The 22708-nt window shown below is 45.6% G+C and overlaps 1 protein-coding gene across 3 annotated transcripts in view; it reads left to right on the top strand.

Moving 5' to 3' along the window:
• Nucleotides 1-18161, top strand: part of foxn2a (forkhead box N2a) — a 37649-nt gene extending 19488 nt beyond the window's left edge. For all 3 annotated transcript variants that reach the window (XM_029765266.1, XM_029765265.1, XM_029765267.1), the window contains exons 2-5: nucleotides 8909-9495; nucleotides 12226-12400; nucleotides 13671-13742; nucleotides 14398-18161. In XM_029765266.1, the coding sequence (XP_029621126.1) occupies nucleotides 8923-9495; nucleotides 12226-12400; nucleotides 13671-13742; nucleotides 14398-14861 (1284 nt within the window). In that variant the 5' untranslated portion in view covers nucleotides 8909-8922 and the 3' untranslated portion in view covers nucleotides 14862-18161. The remainder of the gene's footprint in view (nucleotides 1-8908; nucleotides 9496-12225; nucleotides 12401-13670; nucleotides 13743-14397) is intronic.
• Nucleotides 18162-22708: the final 4547 nt, after the last annotated feature.

The raw sequence follows: 22708 nt of genomic DNA, 5'->3' as shown, positions 1-22708 counted from the left end.
GGTTTTGGATTTCCCCATATGCCTGCTATGTGGCCATTGTTTTGTCTGACAGTGCATGTTGTGGCGATGAGTACATTCAGCTGACGCATGCAGCCACACACACAGCCAGATAACCCTTCTGTGAGAGAGCTAGTCTCCCTCAAGTAGGGAACTCCACTCCTTCCACTGGTCAAGCACACAGTCCCATAGAGGTGTCTGTCTGAGTTGGTGTCTCTGTAAATGAACTTCCTCACCAGGCCTGAAGGGATTCCCCTTGCTCAGTTCTCTGTTTAGAATACTGTGGGGGTTACCAAACGCCGCCAGAGCAAAAACAACTGCTCCTTTTATATGAGGAGAACGCGAAGCCGAATCTAACGTCTTTTTGTCAACTCAACCCTCGTTTGCTTTGACCTCTAGCACAGATTAGACCCACATGCATTTGTCAGTGTCAGAGGAGTTTAAAACCTCATTGAAAGGTTTATCAGAGGCCTCTGAAATAAGGATGACCTCATTAGGTCAGTGTCTTTCTGTCCTTTCTCATCAGTGGAGATACCTGTGTTTACTACAGACGGACAGACGGACAGACGGACAGGCGGGCAGGCGGGCAGGCGGGCGGGCAGGCAGACAGACAGACAGACAGACTTAATAAAAACACATATAAACCAGTTTGACCAACAAAGACGCAAACTTGTTGAAACATATATCTCACTCCTTGTTCCAATATCAGACAGACCAGGTTGTAAAGTAACCCTCTGTAACAAGTATCAGTTGAACTCGAACCGCCCGTAGTCATTATATATGCGTAAGCATCGTGACACCTTTTGTGTATCTATCACAGAGGTGTTACAGGTTTGATCAGTGGTTTCTGTGCAGGAGGGAGGGTGTGCCTTTATCCACCTCTAACTTCATAATGGCATGTTTAGACATCAATGCAATATTTGAATTGTGGTGTGGTTGCATTGAAAATTGTTGTTCAGAAGGTAGGGTCTCATGCTTTTACTGCACTCTCAAAGAATGACATCTGGGCTGATCTCTCTCTCTCTGTCAGTCACTGCAGCCTAGCCACCTCTTTGTGATGGAGGTTTGAGGAGAATGGGGCTAGACTGCTGGCCTCAGCACTTTAAGTGAAGCGTGTATTGATCCCTCCACATCAGCCTCTCTTCTCATGCCTCGCTCTGCCACCACCACCTAGAATACAATCACTTCCCTTTACTGCTAGGCCCTGCTGCCACGGCAACCACACTGCAGATCAGGACATAGGCATCTGGTACGTGGTCTCTGTCTCTTCTTCATGACCTGCTCTGTTTTAATAAGGCATTGAAGTTGCACTGAAACAGTGACAGACGACATGGACTTGTCCAATAAGAACCGTTTGTTTTTAGTTTTTTTCCTTTGGGAAAAGTTTCAAACATTTTGCTACTGTGTGCCTGACCTAATGAACTTAACCCTGATCTTTTAATCTGTCACTATTGCAATCCTTCTGTACACATCTACAGAGAACTGCCCAAAGAGTCGTCATTGATTAAGTCACCACTAACCTAATGCCTCCATATGTTGTTTTGTGTCTTCAAATCAGTGCATTAGAAGGATAAAAGAGAGCAGTTTGCAAGGGAAAATAGCCTAATGTGCTTCGGCACCTGTCGTCTTTTGTCTGTCTGTTACCTCAATCATGTCATGAATTTTAATGAAGGGCAGGGGCTGGCCCGACGGAGAGGCGGGTTGTTTTAACTTGCAGATGAGCCGATGGGCCACCACCCGGACCGGTGCTGCTCCGGTAGCGATTTGCTTAGCATTGGGCTAACAGTCAACAGGCTAATCTCTCTCATTAGCTCTCTCTCCACTCCTCCACCCCTCCACTCACAAACACAAGTGGCCCATTAACCAGCTAGCACATCCCTCGCTCGCCTTGCCGCCTCTCGCTTTGATGCCTTTTTGATAAGAGCAAGGATAATGACGATAATCATAACAGCGATGATAATTCACTATCCAGCGCAGCGGTAACGTGCTAATCGTCTAAAAGCACTTCCTGTGTGCTCCTCAGATGGATGCTCTTCTGCATTTTTTACACACTCACACTTTAACACACACACACACTGTTGATATTTAAATGTGCGTGGCTGGTGGAGGAGTGTGTGATGTAAAGGATGCTGGGCCGGTGGTGGGGCTGCAGAGAGGTGGGCCGGTGGTGGGGCTGCAGAGAGGTGGCGGCGGGGGGGTGTTGAGGGAAGGAGAGTCTTTGTGGATGTCGGTTGGTGATTAACCTCGACTAGCATGTTTGTTGCCCCAGACCTACACATCATAAAACAGAGCAGAGCATGGTTTTAATGGTTAAATAGTAGCGGCAGATACAGTGCATTCAGAAAGTATTCAGACCCCTTGACATTTTGTTACATTACAGACTTATTCTAAAATTGATTAAATTGTTATTATTTCTTCACACAATACCCCATAGAGCACACCTGTATTTGGGGAGTTTCTCCCATTCTTGTCTGCAGATCCTCTCAAGCTCTGTCAGGTTGGATGGGGAGTGTCGCTGCACAGCTATTTTCAGGTCTCTCCAGAGATGTTCGATCGGGTTCAAATCCGGGCTCTGGCTGGGCCACTCAAGGAAATTCAGACACTTGTCACGAAGCCACTCCTGCGTTGTCTTGGCTGTGTGCTTAGGGTCATTGTCCTGTTGGAAGGTGAACCTTTGCCCCATTTTCATCAAAGATCTCTCTGTACTTTGCTCTGTTCATCTTTCCCTCGATATTGACTAGTCTCCCAGTCCCTGCAGCTGAAAATATCCCCACAGCATGATGCTGCCACCACCATGCTTCACCGTAGGGATTGTGCCAAAGAGTACAATCTTGGTTTCATAAGACCAGATAATCTTGTTTCTCATGGTCTGATAGTCTTTTAGTTTCCTTTTGGCAAACTCCAAGCAGGCTGTCCATGTGTGTTTTACTGAGGAGGGGCTTCTCTGGCCACTCTACCATAAAGGCCTGATTGGTGGAGTGCTGCAGAGATGGTTGTTCTTCTGGAAGGTTCTTCCATCTCCACAGAGGAACTCTAGAGCTCTGTCAGAGTGACCATCGGGTTCTTGGTCACCTCCCTGACCAAGGCCCTTCTCCCATGAATGCTCAGTTTTGCCTGGGGGGCAAGCTCTAGGAAGGGTATTGGTGGTTCCAAATTTCTTCCATTTTAAAAATGATGGAGGCCACTGTGTTACTGGGAACCTTCAATGCTGCGGAAATGTTTTGGTACCCTTTCTCAGATCTGTGCCTCGACACAATCCTGTCTTGGGGCTCGAAGGACATTTCCTGTCAACTGTGGGACCTTATATAGACAGGTGTGTGTGTGCCTTTCCAAATAATTTAAAATAAATTGAATTTACCACAGGTGGTCTCCAATCAAGTTGTAGAAACATCTCAAGGATGATCAGTGGAAACTGGATGCACCTGGGCTCAATTTTCAGTCTTATTTTTTTGGCAAAGAAATGATTAAAAAAAACTGTTTTCGCTTTGTTATTATGGGGTATTGTGTGTAGATTGATGCAAAACAAATATTTAATCCATTTTAGAGTAAGGCTGTAACATAATAAAATGTGGAAAAGTCAAGGGGTCTGAATACTTTCCGAATGCACCGTTTATGCCAGCTATAAGTGTACTGTAAGAAGTGCAATAAGTTTGTTGGTCAGAGAGGGAATGAAGGAAGGGAAGCTACCTGGTTGCCTGCACTAGGACACACCCACACTGTTTCTACACCAAACATTACCTCTCTGCCATACCTGTTTGAACACAAACTAGCCTTCACACAAAGCTTTCTTTGCTACACTTAATAGCGGTTAGGAGTTGGACCATTAACCGAAACGTCGCTAGTTCGAATCCCCGAGCCGACAAGGTGAAGTATCTGTATGTCCTTGAGGTCTTAACCGTAATTGCTCCAGGGTCGCCATTGATCATGCCTGACCCTGGCCGTGACCCCGCTCTCTGAAGGTGTCTAAAGGGGAGTTGGGATGTGCAAAAAAAACATATTTCCAATTCACACATGTTTATATATTATATAACTATAGAATTAGAATAATCATTCTATTTCCATGATTCCAACAGTTCACCAAAGTGTTTTGCTCTAAATCACAAGTCAATCGCAATTGAAACATTTGGTAAAAAATAAAGCCTAGATAGGTTGTTTGTCCATATCGTGCAGCCCTATGTGGCAGTGTGGAAATGACCTGAAATGAGTGCAGGAAATGCAGACATTGATGGAAATACAGAAAATGTATTTTGGGTTGAATTTAATAGTGTAAAACATTCAGAATGGAGAAAGACCCATTTGAAATCACTTAGAATGTACGTGATGCCACCCTAGGATCCCTCACTACTTATTATTCAAAAACATCAAATACTGTCTCAATGTTAATACCGTGATATGATAGTTTGGCCATATCGCCCAGCCCTATGTAATCGAAAAGGTTGCAAGATCGATCCCCGAGCTGACAAGGTAAAAATCTGTCGTTCTGCCCCTGAACAAGGCAGTTAACCCACTGTTCCTAGGCTGTCATTGAAAATAAGAATTTGCTCTTAACTGCCTTGCCTAGTTAAATAAAGGTTAAATAAATAAAAAATGTACGTGTGTGAAATAGGACAAATATAAGCACCCGTCTAATAATTATCATTATTATTTGATGCCAATGTCTCATACGCACTTAGAAACCAGACAAACATGCACCTCCACAGTGGTTATTGAGCTTGGATCAAAATGATAGGATAGTTGTAGACGAATATAACAAGTGGCATAAATGCAGACAACTGTGATTGTGATTGGTTCCTACAAGCCCTATACAATACATATCAGCAGAACACAGGCTAGAACACAGGCTAGAACACAGGCTAGAACACAGGCTAGAACACAGGCTAGAACACAGGCTAGAACACAGGCTAGAACACAGGCTAGAACACAGGCTAGAACACAGGCTAGAACACAGGCTAGAGCAGTTTGTCCTCTAGTCTAAAGTGCTGCCTGTTACTACAGGTATGTTTGTTGTATTAAAGATGCAGTCCGGTATCTTAAGCACTTATACATTTGTAACATATTGTCCGTATTTGTAGAGAAGAAATTGGGGACCTAATTTTCAGAAACCTGTTTTGGCTCGTGAGCACTACTTTCAAAACTACTGACTAAAATGTTACAAAAGCTTTGGAGCATTACTTTAAGAGGTGTGGCACCACTCCAGAGGCTACAGACCTGTCTGTCTGGTTTTCTATATTCCTTCTCTCATTCAGACCAGACAGAGCAGGGGTTGCACCCAGCCTCCCATGTGGAAATACGGGGGATGTATTTGTGTTGTGGTTCTGTACGTGGAGCTTATTCTCTTTAACACAAACGGGCAGTTCTCTCGCTGTCTGACATGTCTGATTGCTCTACTTTACTCTGAGTTATGATTCATCTTCATCCTCAGCTAGCCTGCTACTGGAGATCTGACTTATTTATTTATTTACTGTTTCTATGGCTCTTTGCTGCTTGTTTTCCTCTCTTTTCTCCTTCCCTCTCTCTCTTCTACTCCTCGCTTGCTCTCTTTTCTCCTTCCCTCTCTCTCTTTTCTCCTTCCCTCTCTCTCTTTTCTCCTTCGCTCTCTCTTTTCTCCTTCCCTCTCTCTCTTTTCTCCTTCCCTCTCTCTTTTCTCCTTCCCTCGCTCTCTTTTCTCCTTCCCTCGCTCTCTTTTCTCCTTCCCTCGCTCTCTTTTCTCCTTCCCTCGCTCTCTTTTCTCCTTCCCTCTCTCTCTTTTCTCCTTCGCTCTCTCTTTTCTCCTTCGCTCGCTCTCTTTTCTCCTTCGCTCGCTCTCTTTTCTCCTTCCCTCGCTCTCTTTTCTCCTTCCCTCGCTCTCTTTTCTCCTTCCCTCTCTCTCTTTTCTCCTTCCCTCGCTCTCTTTTCTCCTTCCCTCGCTCTCTTTTCTCCTTCCCTCGCTCTCTTTTCTCCTTCGCCCTCTCTTTTCTCCTTCGCTCTCTCTCTTTTCTCCTTCGCTCTCTCTCTTTTCTCCTTCGCTCTCTCTCTTTTCTCCTTCGCTCGCTCTCTTTTCTCCTTCCCTCTCTCTTTTCTCCTACGCTCTCTCTCTCTGCCTCTATCGTTGTAAAAGGACCCTCTTAATGTTAGGCTATATGCACTCTATCTCTCTCCTTCTTCCCCTCTGCACTCTCTGCCATTCTCTACTATCTGTTCTCGTAGATCCTCGCCACTCCTTCAGGTGTTGTGTGTACTTTTTGAACATGGCAGTGGCCTTAGGCCCTTCTTCTCCTAGGAGTGGGTTACTCTACACCCTGACAATGACTACCCAACCCCAGACCTAGAGGTGAGATGAGTGGCAGGGGGTTTCTGGTGCACATCACATCCCTGACCTCTTTTCTGCTCCTATCATCCCTCCATCGCTACGCTCCGAGGCTGCTCCCTCTCTCTTCTTTCACTCTATGCCCTCCCTCTTCCGTCTCCCCCTCTTTCTCCTGCTTTCTCTCAGTCCAGAGCAGAGCTTGACCCAATTCCTCTTTAACCACAACAGTGAAAGGATGGGCCCCAGCCGCCCTCCACCCCTCTGTTTCTCAGTGTCCCTCCACCCCTCTGTTTCTCAGTGTCCCTCCACCCCTCTGTTTCTCAGTGTCCCTCCACCCCTCTGTTTCTCAGTGTCCCTCCACCCCTCTGTTTCTCAGTGTCCCTCCACCCCTCTGTTTCTCAGTGTCCCTCCACCCCTCTGTTTCTCAGTGTCCCTCAACCTCCACCCCAAGCATCCGCCTCAGGCCAGACATGACCCAGACCACTGAGCCCAGCACCAGTCTAGTCACAACCCACCCCATTCCCAGCCTCAGCCCCACCTCAAGCCCAAGCAGCATCACCTCAGCACAGCCCAAACCACAACCCAAGCCACAACCTGCCTATACTGGGACGTTTGGTGCCCTACAACACTGTACGGTTCCCACAAGCTGAATGCTGATTTGGTTGTTGGCTACAGTCAACAGACACGGCCCAGCCGAGATGGAGAACTTATTTTCCCATTTACTCTCTTTCTCTTGTTGGGAGGATTTCTGCTCTTAATTGAAGTGACAGCAGCAGGGTTGTCATGGTGACACTGGGGACATAGATTAAAGCTTGTTGTGAGCAGGGAGAGGATGAGAGGGGGAGGGGGAGGAGAGGGGTGATGTCTCTTGCTGGCTGCCTGCTGTACTCTTGGTTGGCCTCATTGACCATCATGCAGTGCTCTACACACTAGCAGATCTGTGTTAATATTTACTGCAGCTGCATTGACATAATTGGACTATATAGCCTATATTTCTTCGCTGGTTTTATGAAGTAGAAGTAGCTACTGAATGTGTGCAAACATTCCAGAGGAGGACTGCCCAAAGTACGTGAGACTATTTCCTAGGGAGGGAGGGAGGGAGGGAGGGAGAGGGTCTTTCAGGACAGGCCTACTGAACATTATGTAGCCTAGCTTCACTTGTCTGTTTTTTGGGAGACCAGATGATTTCTATCCGGGCTAATCACCAATATTCATATTGACTTTGCTGAATTCCTCAGTGCTTTAGAATAGCGGAAGGAGGACAGGCAGTATGTCAGTTGAATCCCTCTGGTATCAGGTGAGTTAAGATAAGTAATGGTCTTGACTCCTAGATGATTGCAGTGCAGGTGGCTCTTTATTTGAGAGCTGTCCACTCAAGGCAGTGTAAGAAGGAAGGATGCCCTCCTCTCTCTCTCTCCCTCCTTTAGCCGGGACAGGATTTTGCAGATGGTTTCATGCTCATTGGCGTCTAACAAGCAGGTGGTCTGGTCTGAGATGAGGTGGGCGGAGAGGAGAGCAGTCTGGAGAGACTGGAGTCGTCTCCCACACTTTAGAGGTCCTCCTCAAAGGCTCTCAGCTGGAGAGGCAGAGAGGAGGGGAGGATAGCATCTCCAACATCAGCCTGCGTGGGAGAGGGGTCAGAAAGGAGGAGAGGGGATAGCCTCTCTACCATCAGCCTGCGTGGGAGAGGGGGCAGAAAGGAGAGGGGATAGCCTCCACCATCAGCCTGTGTGGGAGAGGGGGCAGAAAGGAGAGGGCATAGCCTCACTACCATCAGCCTGTGTGGGAGAGGGGGCAGAAAGGAGGAGAGGGGATAGCCTCTCCACCATCAGCCTGTGTGGGAGAGGGGGCAGAAAGGAGGAGAGGGGATAGCCTCTCTACCATCAGCCTGTGTGGGAGAGGGGGCAGAAAGGAGGAGAGGGGATAGCCTCTCTACCATCAGCCTGTGTGGGAGAGGGGCAGAAAGGAGGAGAGGGGATAGCCTCCAACATCAGCCTGTGTGGGAGAGGGGTCAGAAAGGAGGAGAGGGGATAGCCTCTCTACCATCAGCCTGCGTGGGAGAGGGGTCAGAAAGGAGGAGAGGGGATAGCCTCTCCACCATCAGCCTGCGTGGGAGAGGGGTCAGAAAGGAGGAGAGGGGATAGCCTCTCCACCATCAGCCTGCGTGGGAGAGGGGGCAGAAAGGAGGAGAGGGGATAGCCTCTCCATTTGGTGGGAGAGGAGCGGGACAGAGACATGCAGGACAGACAGATGGGGGTGTACCCTGCCCATGCTTGCCCTCAGGCCAACCTTAGACAAACACGTTGAGTGCTTGGAAGAGCACATCATTTCAATGTGTCACATCAATTTATTTCACGTTTCCAGTGGTGTTGGGAAAGCAGCTCCCTCCTCATTCCCCAGCATAACTACTGTGTGAAGGAAAGTTCTATGTTTCCACCACCGTATTTATGTAGCCACTTAAAGCCACTGGTTCTAGCCTGTGTAGCCACTGTCTCTGTGTAGCCACTGTCTCTGTGTAGCCACTGTCTCTGTGTAGCCACTGTCTCTGTGTCTGCGTACTGTAGCCCCTCCACTAGTGTGTCCTATCCTGCAGTTGTTTTCTAATCGTTTCTCTCCTCTCTCCAGACCTACCTGGTTTAATGGGTCCAATCATCGGGATGTCGCCGGATAAGAAAGCTGAAACGCCGGGGATGCAGGAGGAGAGGGCGGGGCTTAGGGGCGTATGCGGGGGGGCGGGGACTCTCCCGGAGGCGGAGTGTGGCGCAGCCAGCCCATTGGCCACCAGCCTGGACCGGGGATCCGGTGGCTCCGAGGATGAGGAGCTCACAAACCTCAACTGGCTCCATGAGAACCTGCTCCAGAACTTTACCCTGGGGGGGCCCGGTGTGGCTGGGGGGGCCCAACCCGGCGCCAGCCCCCTCTTTGACATCGAGGGTGACCCCGGGGCCCCTCAGAACCCATCGTCTTCATCCTCTTACTCCTCGTCGCAGAGGGACTCGTTGAAGTCCAAGCCTCCCTTCTCATTCTCTCTGTTGATCTACATGGCCATAGAGCAGAGCCCCAGTAAGAGGCTGCCGGTGAAGGACATCTATGGTTGGATCCTACAGCACTTCCCCTACTTCTCCTCGGCCCCCACCGGCTGGAAGAACAGCGTCAGACACAACCTGTCACTCAACAAGTGCTTCCGCAAGGTGGAGAGGAGCCTGGGAAAGGTGAGGGAACTATAAGGTCATGCACACACACACACACATACATGCATGCATGTTTGTTTACCTTGCAAGGAGCTGGCAGTGCCTGTGTTTGATTCTCACAAGGGTCACACAAACACATTATTTGAGCATTTGAAAGTTGTCATGCGGACTCTGCAGGGTGAGATTGATATGATGACATCACTGTGGGGTTGAAGTGGTCTTCTAATGGGGTTGGAATTAGCTCAAAGTATCCTTCCCCATTGAGATGATTTGTTGTGTAAAGGTGCCATGAAAAATCATTAGAGCTCTTCACTGATATTCTGTAGTGGCAGTAGTGTGACATTGACAATGTGCTCAAAGCGTTTGACTAACAGTGTTAACTGTACACCTCCACTCTGTGTACCTGTGCCTGTATAGGATTTGCAGCTCTGTATGGCTGATGGGCAGAGCCAGGGTTTTAACCCACCCTGAGGCCCACTGACTTGTGTGTGTCAGGGCCTGTGTAGAGCGGCCCCCCGTGTGCGGCCCCCCGTGTGCCTCCCCTCACTGTGATAAGGCTGGGAGAGCCGGTGTATACCAGTCAAGGTCATAGACCCTCCTCTCTCTCCTTCAGAGGAAATGCAAACAGCAGTAAGATGGGGCGCTATCTCCCAACACACACTGCAACTGTAGAGCCATGACCAGGCATTACACACACACACACACACACACACACACACACACACACACACTGCAACTGTAGAGCCATGACCAGGCATCACACACACACACACACACACACACACACACACACACACACACACACACACACACACACTGCAACTGTAGAGCCATAACCAGGCATTACACACACACACTGCAACTGTAGAGCCATGACCAGGCATTACACACACACACACACACACACACACACACACACACACACACACACACTGCAACTGTAGAGCCATGACCAGGCATCTCACACACACACACACACACACACACACACACACACACACACACACACAGCAACTGTAGAGCCATAACCAGGCATTACACACACACACTGCAACTGTAGAGCCATGACCAGGCATTACACACACACACACACACACACACACACACACACACACACACACACACACACTGCAACTGTAGAGCCATGACCAGGCAGTGGACACACACACACACACACACACACTGCAACTGTAGAGCCACGACCAGGCAGTGGACACACACACACACACACACACACACACACTGCAACTGTAGCGCCAGGCAGAGGACAAGCCCAGGACTGAAGACTTGACCTGCACAAACACAGAGGGAGAGAGGGAGAGAGACAAGTGTCTGTGGGTAGAGAAGAGAAACGAAAGGACAAAGTGAGGGAGAAAGTAGAGCATATATAGGAAAGAGACATTGTTTCTATAGTTGTTGGACACTGGTTCAAGCTCAGCTCGGGGGAAAAAAGAGAATCTAACTATACTGTTACAATGGGCTCAGTGGCTAGCTAGCAACTAGTTTGCTAGGAGGGGCTGAAGACCAGTTAGAAGTAGAAATGAGCTTAGCGGCAGCAGGACTGTTGCCCAGTGCATCACAATGTAGACAGCCTCTCTGGGCTCAGTGTGGGCCCACCCGTCTGCTGAGCTCAGAGTGCGCAGCACTGGTTTCAGATGACACACGCTGCCTGGTGGTTTGCGTTGCCATGGTGACATTTCCTCCTTCCTGCCTGCGAGCCGGCTGGTAATCTGAGTCAAGGTTATATCTCTCCTCCCTCTCCTTCCTCCTCCTCCTGGACAGAACCCCAGAGATACATAATGAGAGAACCATTTACACACACACACACACACACACACACACACACACACACACGTAAACATTTATGTTTTTCTTGTGAAAACACCATGGAGACGTGTTGTCTCAGTGGTAGTTCATGAACTTGCATACAGGATATGACAATGCCTTCACATGTCTTTGGCTACTGTATTGAGAGGTTCTACAAAGGCAAGTCACATGGACAGCACTATAAAAAGCTCAACTCAGTCAACCCTGTAATAAATCATTTAAGGACGGTGTGGATTGTTTATCGACTGTTTTCCTCCCATCATGCAGTTCACCCAGCAGGGTCTGGATTGTTTATCACATGCTCAGGTGACTGCATTATGAGTCATTATGGCAGCTAAAGCCACTAAAATCCTGTAAGACTACAGTGAGTAAAGCCACTTAGGGCTGGGTGATTTTATTGTATTTTAAGTTGTAACGGTATGGATCAACATACCGGTATGGATATTTACAATATCGGCTATAACAATATTTTGATACAGTGCTAAACAAATTAAAATGTTGTCCTAGTTTAGCGAAGTATAAAACAATCTGAATGGAGAAAACCTGTTAAAACCACTTAGAATTAATTTGTTGATATCCTAGGGTCATGCAATACTCATAAAACATATTTAGAACTTTTTATTATTCAGAAACATAAAATACTGTCAGATACCGCCATACCGTCAAAAATGAGAATATCATGATATATTGTTTTGGCCATATCGCCCAGCACTAGTCAGACTACAGGGAGACTACCATGAGTCTGCCATGCAGGCAAAAAAGTTCTAGGTGTTTGCCATGGAAAATCTAGTAAGCCTAGTCATGATGAGATGCTATATGAATTTATCCAATATGAAATGCTCCGTTGTGAAACATTTTGCTACAATGTGCCCCAATGAACACCTCTCAGGTCAGTCTTACTGTACTTTGTGATGTTTTTTTCAGGTGAATGGTAAGGGTTCTCTGTGGTGTGTGGACCCAGAGTACAGACCCAACCTGATCCAGGCCCTGAAGAAGCAGCACTTCCCTGCAGCACATACCTTCTGCACACCGCCTGCCTCCCCACCCAGTGCCTCCTCACCACCCAGACACCACTTCCTGCAGGGCTGCTCCCTCAAAGGTGATTCCTGACTTTTTTTGTACATTTCGTAAAAGGCTACACATTTTGCCAAGAGGTGTAAAGAAAATGTTGCCGCTTTTAAAGCACGTTTGCTGCAATTCTACACATTTTGCCATTGGGCTGAGAAAAGATTTAGCAATTTTATAACTCATTTTGCAATTCTACACAAAAAAAATGGGGAGGGTGGGATTGATTTGAGGGCCTTCAAAAGAGGACACGCCGCCAGTTGCCCATACCGGATCTAGAATATGATTGGTATTAGATTGGATCCAGTGCACATGGTTGTTGCCTCTACACATTTTTGTCATGCAACATTGGCCGGAATAACATTCAGCATCACCATCCTCTCATCGGAATAACATTCAGCATCACCATCCTCTCATCGGAATAACATTCAGCATCACCATCCTCTCATCGGAATAACATTCAGCATCACCATCCTCTCATCGGAATAACATTCAGCATCACCATCCTCTCATCGGAATAACATTCAGCATCACCATCCTCTCATCGGAATAACATTCAGCATCACCATCCTCTCATCGGAATAACATTCAGCATCACCATCCTCTCATCGGAATAACATTCAGCATCACCATCCTCTCATCGGAATAACATTCAGCATCACCATCCTCTCATCGGAATAACATTCAGCATCACCATCCTCTCATCGGAATAACATTCAGCATCACCATCCTCTCATCGGAATAACATTCAGCATCACCATCCTCTCATCGGAATAACATTCAGCATCACCATCCTCTCATCGGAATAACATTCAGCATCACCATCCTCTCATCGGAATAACATTCAGCATCACCATCCTCTCATCGGAATAACATTCAGCATCACCATCCTCTCATCGGAATAACATTCAGCATCACCATCCTCTCATCTTCAACTGTCATTTTAGTCATTATTTGATTTCTAATCATAGATGCCTCAAGGTACATTCTTCTAATCTGTATCCTCCACTTCTCTGTCTCTCTGTCTCTCTGTCTCAGTGTCTCTCACTTTAACGCTCTCTCTCCCCTGCCCTCTTGTTTGGTAACCTTGACTACAGAGGCCCTGGTGATGCTGATAGAGTGTAGAGCAGAGCACTCAGTCTCCACTCTAGTTGATTATAAATAATTTAGAGCCCCTGAAGTGTGGTATGGAGAGAGCTAGGAGTCCTCTCTTCCTTTACCCCTCTACAGCCTCCTTCGCCAGCCGGCCACACGCACGCTCAGGCTATTCCACTGACCACCATGCATGTTCTCTCCTCTTCCAGAGTCTGACATAGATGCTGCCACTGCCATGATGCTCTTAAACTCTGCCCCTGGTCATCACCACGCCAACCCATGTAAGAGACGCCACCTCACACCATGCCTCTTCTGCTTCTCTCTGTCTCCCCCCTTTCTCTTTGTCTCTCACTTTCTCTCTCGGTCACCCACGTGTTTCATGCTTTCCTCTTTTATTACTTTTACATCACTCGCCCAGCATCACTTGCCCAGCATCACTCACCCAGCATCTATCCACCCCTTGTAAAACATCTTCTTGTGTCTCTCTGTTGCTTACTATGTATACTCAACAGCACAGTTGAAGTCGTGCATATTCCCGTTCCAAGCCAGACAAGGTTGCATATAGAATGATCTTCCTGTGAATAAGTGGTGTTGTATTTCATGCCCCCCCCCCATGTGTTTTAATAGTGTTCATTCCACAAGACACTTCTGCCTCTGCTGTTGTTATGAATCTTAATTGCTGTTATCTGCTGAACACACGGACACTCCCTAGCCTGCTGGAAACACGGACACTCCCTAGCCTGCTGGGCACACGGACACTCCCTAGCCCGCCGCTTATTGGATTAAAAACACTTGACTCTCTTGATCACATAAGCTACTCCTACTGCCCTGTTGCATTCAGAAACACGGTTTCTTTAGTGTGAAGATGGTTTCTTCCTCAATCTCTCTCCCTCTCTTTACTTCCTCATCTCTCTCTTCTTTCCCTCCCTCTCCCAGGTGATCCAGACAGTCCCCTGGACCTGTCCCGGCCAGACTTGGTCCTGGTGAGCAGCGATCCTAAGCAGGACCACAACTACAGTAGCATGGCCCTGCAGCGCTGCTCCTCCCGCTCCTCCTCCTCCTCCCTCTCCTCCCTGGATGAAGGAGGCCCAGGCCACGCCAGGCCCCGCCCACGCCGCGCCGGCAGCGAGGGTTTCCATAGCGACGAGGAGGACTCCGACCTCGGGGACCGGGACGAGAGGGGCGGTCACTCCCGGCCTGCTCCTCGTCGCCCCTCCCCCTCTTCCTCCTCAGTGAAGTGCCCGGCGGGTAAGAGGGCACGTAGGGAGGTGACAGCCAAGCCGGAGCTGGATGAGGAGCTGAAGGAGGCGGCCGGGTCTCTGCTCCACCTGGCTGGGATCCGTACCTCCATGGAGCTCAACAAACGCAGTGCCAAGAGCAAAAAACTGAACAGGAAATGAGGTGGTCGTACTGCCTCGCCCTCAGACTCCCGCCCCTGTAACCCTGATCTGATTGTGTGTCCTACTGATAGGTCCAGGTTGTGCCGCCACCTGCTTTTCTGATTGCTGATTTTTGAGCCAGTTTTTTGGTTTGACACATGAAGGGATGGGAAATCCCTCCCTATCCCAACACAACAAATGGCAATAGTATCATTCACACACAGGAGAATAAAGCCATATTGAGACTTTTGTAACTCGGGCGTGTCAGGTGGGTGGGGTTAAGTGGGGTGCTTGGGTACTACTGTGAAGAACCATCACAAAACCTATCTATCCAAAACTGACTGCCTGTTTCTGATGGCTTCGCCACAGATCCTCGCAGTTCAAAGGATTTTCTTCTGGATAAAAGAAAGACAAGACCAGAAAAAGCTTAAAGTTTTTAAAACTCAAAGCATTGCATGCTTCCTCCTCAACCTGTATCCTCTTCCAAGTGAACCTATTTATAAGAGAATGAGTGCATGTCTGTAACAAACAACTAACCTCTCATCTTCTCGTCAGTTTCTCCCTGCTCCGTGCAAAAATCGAATAAAAACATGCCACTGTTTTTTGGTAGGCGACCCGGTCTGGAAATAACATACAAAGAGAGATGCAATAATTGATCCGTAACCTTAAACTGCTCTTTATATTATTTCATTTGTTCAACGTTGGTATTTTTCTTGGGTTGATGACAACACGTGTCTAAAAACAATACGTTATAGGGAATGTATTGAAGTAGTGAGATGATTCATGGCACTGGCTGTTTAGAGTGTGATCAGAACAATCTGATCCCAGAGCAGAACACTGGACTGGTTCCATGTCAGGATTTAATAGCATGGTGGGGAAAGCAACAAAGGAAATGTTGGAACTCTGCTACTGCCGTGTTAAGAATAGGAATAAAACAAAGATGACCGACTGTGCTCGATTGGCTCGGTCAGGAAGAGTCCACTCTGGTTTCCTACACTGTGAGGAAAACGTCATTACATCGTCATACCATCAGAACCCACTCCTCTTCATGGCTTTTCCTCTGTGGCCCCTCTTATTCTGTTATACATTCATTATGTGTTTAGTGTGTAAACTGAGGAATGACACATTTGATACAGGCCCCTGTATTTGGGATTCTTGTCCTATCCTATGCAAGGTGTATCTGGCTGAAACACAGCTACGGTTGTATCCACCGTGATCCCAAGGCGATGCGCTTGCATGAGAGCACTCACTGGCAGATGTGCTGCTCACTTTTCAATCATGTAATATTAGTCACACCTACTGATGTTTAGTATTCAGGCCAAAGGGAAGTTAAGACAAGGATTGAATTATAATAATGTTGTAGTGAGGTTAGATTGACAATAAAGTACTACTGCCTGTTGTTGGCTGTGGCAAAGTTCAGACTGTGTTGACAGAAAGAGGCTTTGCTTTGTCTTGCGCCACAATAAGAAAACACAAAGGGAGGGGGGAGGGCAAAATCAGGAAGCACACCACCCTCTTCGCTCCGCTGTACAGTAATGTGTTTACTGCCAGTTGATTGCGTAGAGTGCAGTGACGGGAAGTACAGGATGTTGCAACAGAACTTGTGAAGAGATGAGGCCAGACTGGTTTTCTTTCGGCGCTTGCATGCATTAACCTGCATTAGTAAGCAAAACGCCAAAAGCCCACAGCATGCCCATATGATAGAATTGCTTTTAGTTGGTTCACTGTATGACAGTATACTGCCCTCTGTCATGAGCCCACTTAACTTTCCACTTCTGTTGTATAATGTTAAATTAAATCACTTCCATAAATCTAGATTGCATGTAGTGCCAAACATTAATTTGTGCCATTGCGACCATGTTCCTCTTCTTACAGTTTTTGTGACTGACCGTAACATTGGTGCTCTAGAAGCCAACTAACAGGAAATGTAGGAGGACTCTGACCTTGTGGACTGACTTTAGTCTGACATGCAGTTTATTTTTTAGTTGTTCAGGAATAGGAATCGCTTTGTTCTTTAGAATGGAAATGTTGTTCTTAGAACTAAACCGCGGTTCTCCTAAATAAGATGGACATAGAATACACTGTCTGTGAATAAACAAAGAACAAATTAATGTTGTCCATTAAATCATCAATGTATTTATTATAATTAATTTATAATGGGACGATTGAATGGAACTTCTATCAAATAATGGTCATTTGAAGCGAGTGGAAATGTTACTTCCTCTCTCCCCTCTGGAAAATTATTTTGATGAATTTTGTTTTATTTTCTTAATTTTACTGCCATAGACCAACACTTTCACTATGTGATATAGTGATAAAGATATCTGTGTCTGAGAAAGTATTTTGCCAATGTATTTTGTCTTTCCACCAGGGATTTTTCAATTTAACCACGACTGCCAAGTGTACCGATTTTGTTTTGTTGTTGAACTGGATAGAGGAAAATTGATGAGCGAATGGATCCTGAACCCTTTTTTCTCCAACGGTGGTGTTGTACAGAGAAAGCCGGCGTAAACATTTCAGATTAATGGATAGTCCCTAACTATTGAGAACTTCTTCTCTGCAAAGTTGATTTTAATCATCAAACTTCACAGCCTTTATCTGAATTTGTATTGTTTAAGTTTATATAATATTTTGACTGCCAGAAGTAGTCGCACCATAGATATTAGTTGGCACTCCTCCATGTTAGGATCCTGCCACCGTAGAAGTCATCTATATGTTTCCGAGGGTTGCCCTGGTGTTAGTCTTGGTACCCCCATGGACTTATGTTTAAACTTAGATAGTTGAGGACAGTTTCCAGTAACTTGTTCATGCTGTAGTGCTTGTAGCTAGAAGGAAGATGTTATCAGACTCAAAGTGAACTTTATCCTGAGTCTCTTAGTAAGTGAATGTTTTTGAGATGGATCTTTAGGACTACCTGCATGACATGGGGCTCTAAGACACACCGTCGGGTACCCCAGGGGTCTATATTGTTCACGTTACACAGTGATACATTGTTAGACTCAAAGCTGCATACATAGGATTGCTTCATTGTTTGAAAAGTTATTGGATGTTGATTATGCGATTTGTATTTTTTTTATTTGTATTTTTTTTCCTAAAATGCAGTTGCAATTAATTGATTCTGATAAAGCGTTTTGTGTTGAACTAACTAAAGCTGCCAACCCAGTATCAGTCAGTCGTCTGCCATGTCTGTTAGACAGACACACCTTTTGGTTTTTGTATGCTAACCTCTGTTAATAAAATGTTTATAAAGTTTATTTTCGCCAAAGATATGCAATTGCATTATATATGGTATTACAAAATAAAAAAAATCTTGTTTTATCATTTTTGTGTTTTTTTCAAGTTATTGTTTACTTTGATGAATGGACTATTATAAAGAAACTTCTGTCTAATCAAAGAATATATCAGGATAAATGGACTGTTTCATCAGTCTGAGGCACTGATCACAAATCCAAAATGACACTGACATCTGTTGCAGTTGTGAAAAAGAATGATGCATTCCATAACTACACATTTGAAGAACCAAAAATGTGTGACTCAGGCAGCCCCGTTTGTTTTTTTTTACAAATTTGATCCGTTCCCAAAAAGATCTGATGTGAAAAGATCTGTGATTTGGTCAAAAGCCCAATTAGTGGAAAAAATATCAGAATGGGCTGCCTGTGTAAACTCAGTCATTGGTTATGAAACCTTGAAAGTCTAGGGATCATGCTTTAGTAATAAAATGGTGATCAACATCGCCACCTGCTGTTTAGAGGCAATCACTAAAATGTAAAACGTAATGGAGGTCAGAAGTGACTGTGAAATGCAAATAATTATAGGTCCCATTGTCCCAAAAGTATTTTTTTGTGTCATTCTCCTTTTAAAATGTGAAACACATTTTATTTCTTACTTCAAAACAGAGTGCTAACGTGGTTAAAACGGTCAAAATAATTCATTTCTAAACTTAGGAGGTAAGTACTTTGTTATGGTTCTAATTTTAACACCCCTTGAAGTATCAAAAAATATATTTAAAAAATATTTGAGGAATTATTTTTGGCTTTACTGCTATTAGCCCATGCTAATGCACTGAATAACAGATTCAATACATGGGACAACTATAGTCCCCACAAAAAAAGTTTCTGTCCTATATCTGAGAGATGCACTAAACAGTCAACCCTGTCTAAGCCGGGGGGGTTCTACTAAGCTATATGGAATTGTTTTAACGGCTCTCAAGTGGCGCAGCGGTCTAAGGCACTGCATTTCAGTGCTAGTGGCGTCACTACAGATACAGCCTGGTTTGAATCCAGGCTGTATCACAACCGAACGTGATTGGGAGTCCCATAGGGCGGTGCACAATTGGCCCAGCGTTGTCTGGGTTTGGCCGGTGTAGGCCTTCATTGGAAATAAGAATTTGTTCTTAACTGACTTGCCTCGTTAAATAAAGGTTAACAGTGTTACGTAGCCGCATGCGGTGTTTTGAGATTGGTTATTATGCTAATTAGATTTCCGCTGGGGCACGGACATCGACTTTAGGGGATTTTAAGTCTTAGCTGATATATAATTATAGTCTTAGACCTAGATAATACAGTAGCATCCTCTAGTAGTGAAACATTCTTTTATCAATAAGTTTACTTCTAAACTTGGTGATGTAACACAGATAAACCTGTTTTATTCATGTCTAGATAGTATTTTCCTGGTTAATAACCCGTTACTGTCTACGCCCATTACAGTCTAAGTCCTGTTCGTGAGAGTCTCACCTTTACACTGAGGTATTACACTGCTCAAAAAAATAAAGGGAACACTTAAACAACACAATGTAACTCCAAGTCAATCACACTTCTGTGAAATCAAACTGTCCACTTAGGAAGCAACACCGATTGACAATAAATTTCACATGCTGTTGTGCAAATGGAATAGACAAGTGGAAATTATAGGCAATTAGCAAGACACCCCCAATAAAGGAGTGGTTCTGCAGGTGGACCACAGACCACTTCTCAGTTCCTATGCTTTCTGGCTGATGTTTTGGTCACTTGAATGCTGGCGGTGCTTTCACTCTAGTGGCCCTCCATGTGCTCGCCAGAGGTAGCCTGACTGCCATTAGGTACCGAGATGAGTTCCTCAGACCCCTTGTGAGACCATATGCTGGTGCGGTTGGCCCCGGGTTCCTCCTAATGCAAGACAATGCTAGACCTCATGTGGCTGGAGTGTGTCAGCAGTTCCTGCAAGAGGAAGGCATTGATGCTATGGACTGGCCCGCCCGTTCCCCAGACCTGAATCCAATTGAGCACATCTGGGACATCATGTCTCGCTCCATCCACCAACGCCACGTTGCACCACAGACTGTCCAGGAGTTGGCGGATGCTTTAGTCCAGGTCTGGGAGGAGATCCCTCAGGAGACCCTCCGCCACCTCATCAGGAGCATGCCCAGGCGTTGTAGGGAGGTCATACAGGCACGTGGAGGCCACACACACTACTGAGCCTCATTTTGACTTGTTTTAAGGACATTACATCAAAGTTGGATCAGCCTGTAGTGTGGTTTTCCACTTTAATTTTGAGTGTGACTCCAAATCCAGACCTCCATGGGTTGATAAATTGGATTTCCATTGATTATTTTTGTGTGATTTTGTTGTCAGCACATTCAACTATGTAAAGAAAAAAGTATTTCATAAGATTATTTCATTCATTCAGATCTAGGATGTGTTATTTTAGTGTTCCCTTTTTTTTTTTGAGCAGTATATATTAGTGTGTAGCCCCAACTGTTCCGACGCTACACACAGAAGTTGACAGATCGGCTGTACCGACTTTAGATGCTTGTTGAGCAACACCATGGTGTTTGTGAGAGTCTCAACTTTCCATAGAGGGTTCATAATAGTTTATAGACAAACCGTTCAGATGCTAGAGACGATTTTGTGAGAAGGATGATTTTTTGGGATGTCTCATGGTTTGACAAACATTGCTCTAGCTCTGTCAACTTTCACCGCAGGTGCAGATGAGCGACATCGGCGGATGCAGTGGATTGAGATGCATCCAATGCAAAAATAGATATCAATTCAATTCAAAGGGCTTTATTGGCATGGGAAACATATCTTTACAAAGCTAACGGAACAGACAGTAAACAAAAGGGAAATAAATAAGGAAACATTAGTAAACATTACACTCACAAAAGTTTTAAAAGAATATCTGTTAAATGTTATATTATTGGCTATGTACAGTGTTGTAACAATGTGAAAGTAGTTGAAGTTTGAAAGGGAAAATAAATAAATCGATAAATATAGGTTGTATTTACAATGTTGTTAGTTCTTCACTGGTTGCCCTTTTCTCATGGTAACAGGTCACAAATCATGCTGCTGTGATTGCACACTGCGGTATTTCGCCTAACAAATATGGGAGTTTATTCATGTTTGATTTGCTTTTCAATTCTTTGTGGGTCTGTGTGATCTGTGGGAAATATACATCTCTACTGTGGTTATAAATTTGGCAGGAGTTTAGGAAGTGCAGCTAAGTTTCCACCTCATTTTGTGGGCAGTGGGCACATAGCCTGTCTTCTGCCTATGGCGGCCTCTCTCAATAGCAAGGCTATGCTCACTCAGTCTGTACATAGTCAAGATTTTTCTTAAATTTGGGGTCAGTCACAGTGGTCAGGTATTCTGTCACTGTGTACTCTCTGTTTAGGGTCAGACAGTATTCCAATTTCCTCTGTTATTTGATAGATTTTTTCCAGTTTGTCAAATAGTTGTTTTTGCTTTCTCATAATTTGGTTGGTCCAAATGTGTTTCTGTCCTGAGGCTCTGTGTGGTCTGTTTGCGTTTGTGAACAGAGCCCCAGAACCAGCTGGCTGAGAGGAAACTTCTCTCGGTTCATCTCTCTGTAGCTGAGGGCATTATGGTGGAATGTGTGGGCATCGCTTCCTTTAAGATGGTTGTAGAATTTAACACGTCTTTTCTGGATTTTGATAACTAGCGGGTATTGTCCTAATTATGCTCTGCATGGATTGTTTGGGGTTTTGCATTGTACACCAAGTATATATTTTCAATTGGATGTTTGCCCCATTTTGTGAATTATTGGTTGGTGAGTGGACCCCAGACCTCACCACCATAGATGGCAATGTGCTTGATAACTGATTGAAGTACTTTTAGCAAGATCCTAATTGGGATGTTGAGTTTTATGTTCCTTTTTGATGGCATAGAAGGCCCTTCTTGCCTTGTCTCTTAGATCGTTCACAGCCTTGTGGAAGTTACCTGTGGTGTTGATGTATAAATCAAATCAAATCAAATCAAATTTATTTATATAGCCCTTCGTACATCAGCTGAAATCTCAAAGTGCTGTACAGAAACCCAGCCTAAAACCCCAAACAGCAAGCAATGCATGTGAAAGAAGCACGGTGGCTGGGAAAAACTCCCTAGGAAAAACTCCTGAGAAAGGCCAAAAACCTAGGAAGAAACCTAGAGAGGAACCAGGCTATGAGGGGTGGCCAGTCCTCTTCTGGCTGTGCCGGGTGGATATTATAACAGAACATGGTCAAGATGTTAAAATGTTCGTAAATGACCAGCATGGTCAAATAATAATAATCATAGTAATTGTCGAGGGTGCAACAAGCACGTCCGGTGAACAGGTCAGGGTTCCGTAGCCGCAGGCAGAACAGTTGAAACTGGAGCAGCAGCATGGCCAGGTGGACTGGGGACAGCAAGGAGTCATCATGCCAGGTAGTCCTAGGGCTCAGGTCCTCCGAGAGAAAGAGAGAAAGAAAGAGAGAATTAGAGAGAGCATATTTACATTCACACAGGACACTGGATAAGACAAGAGAATACTCCAGATGTAACAGACTGACCCTAGCCCCCCGACACATAAACTACTGCAGCATAAATACTGGAGGCTGAGACAGGAGGGATCAG

The sequence above is a fragment of the Salmo trutta genome, chromosome 10 (genome assembly GCF_901001165.1).
Source record: "Salmo trutta chromosome 10, fSalTru1.1, whole genome shotgun sequence".
In the NCBI taxonomy this organism is placed as follows: domain Eukaryota; kingdom Metazoa; phylum Chordata; class Actinopteri; order Salmoniformes; family Salmonidae; genus Salmo; species Salmo trutta.
Note: the sequence above shows the minus strand (reverse complement) of the source record. Positions and strands in the feature narration are given on the sequence as shown.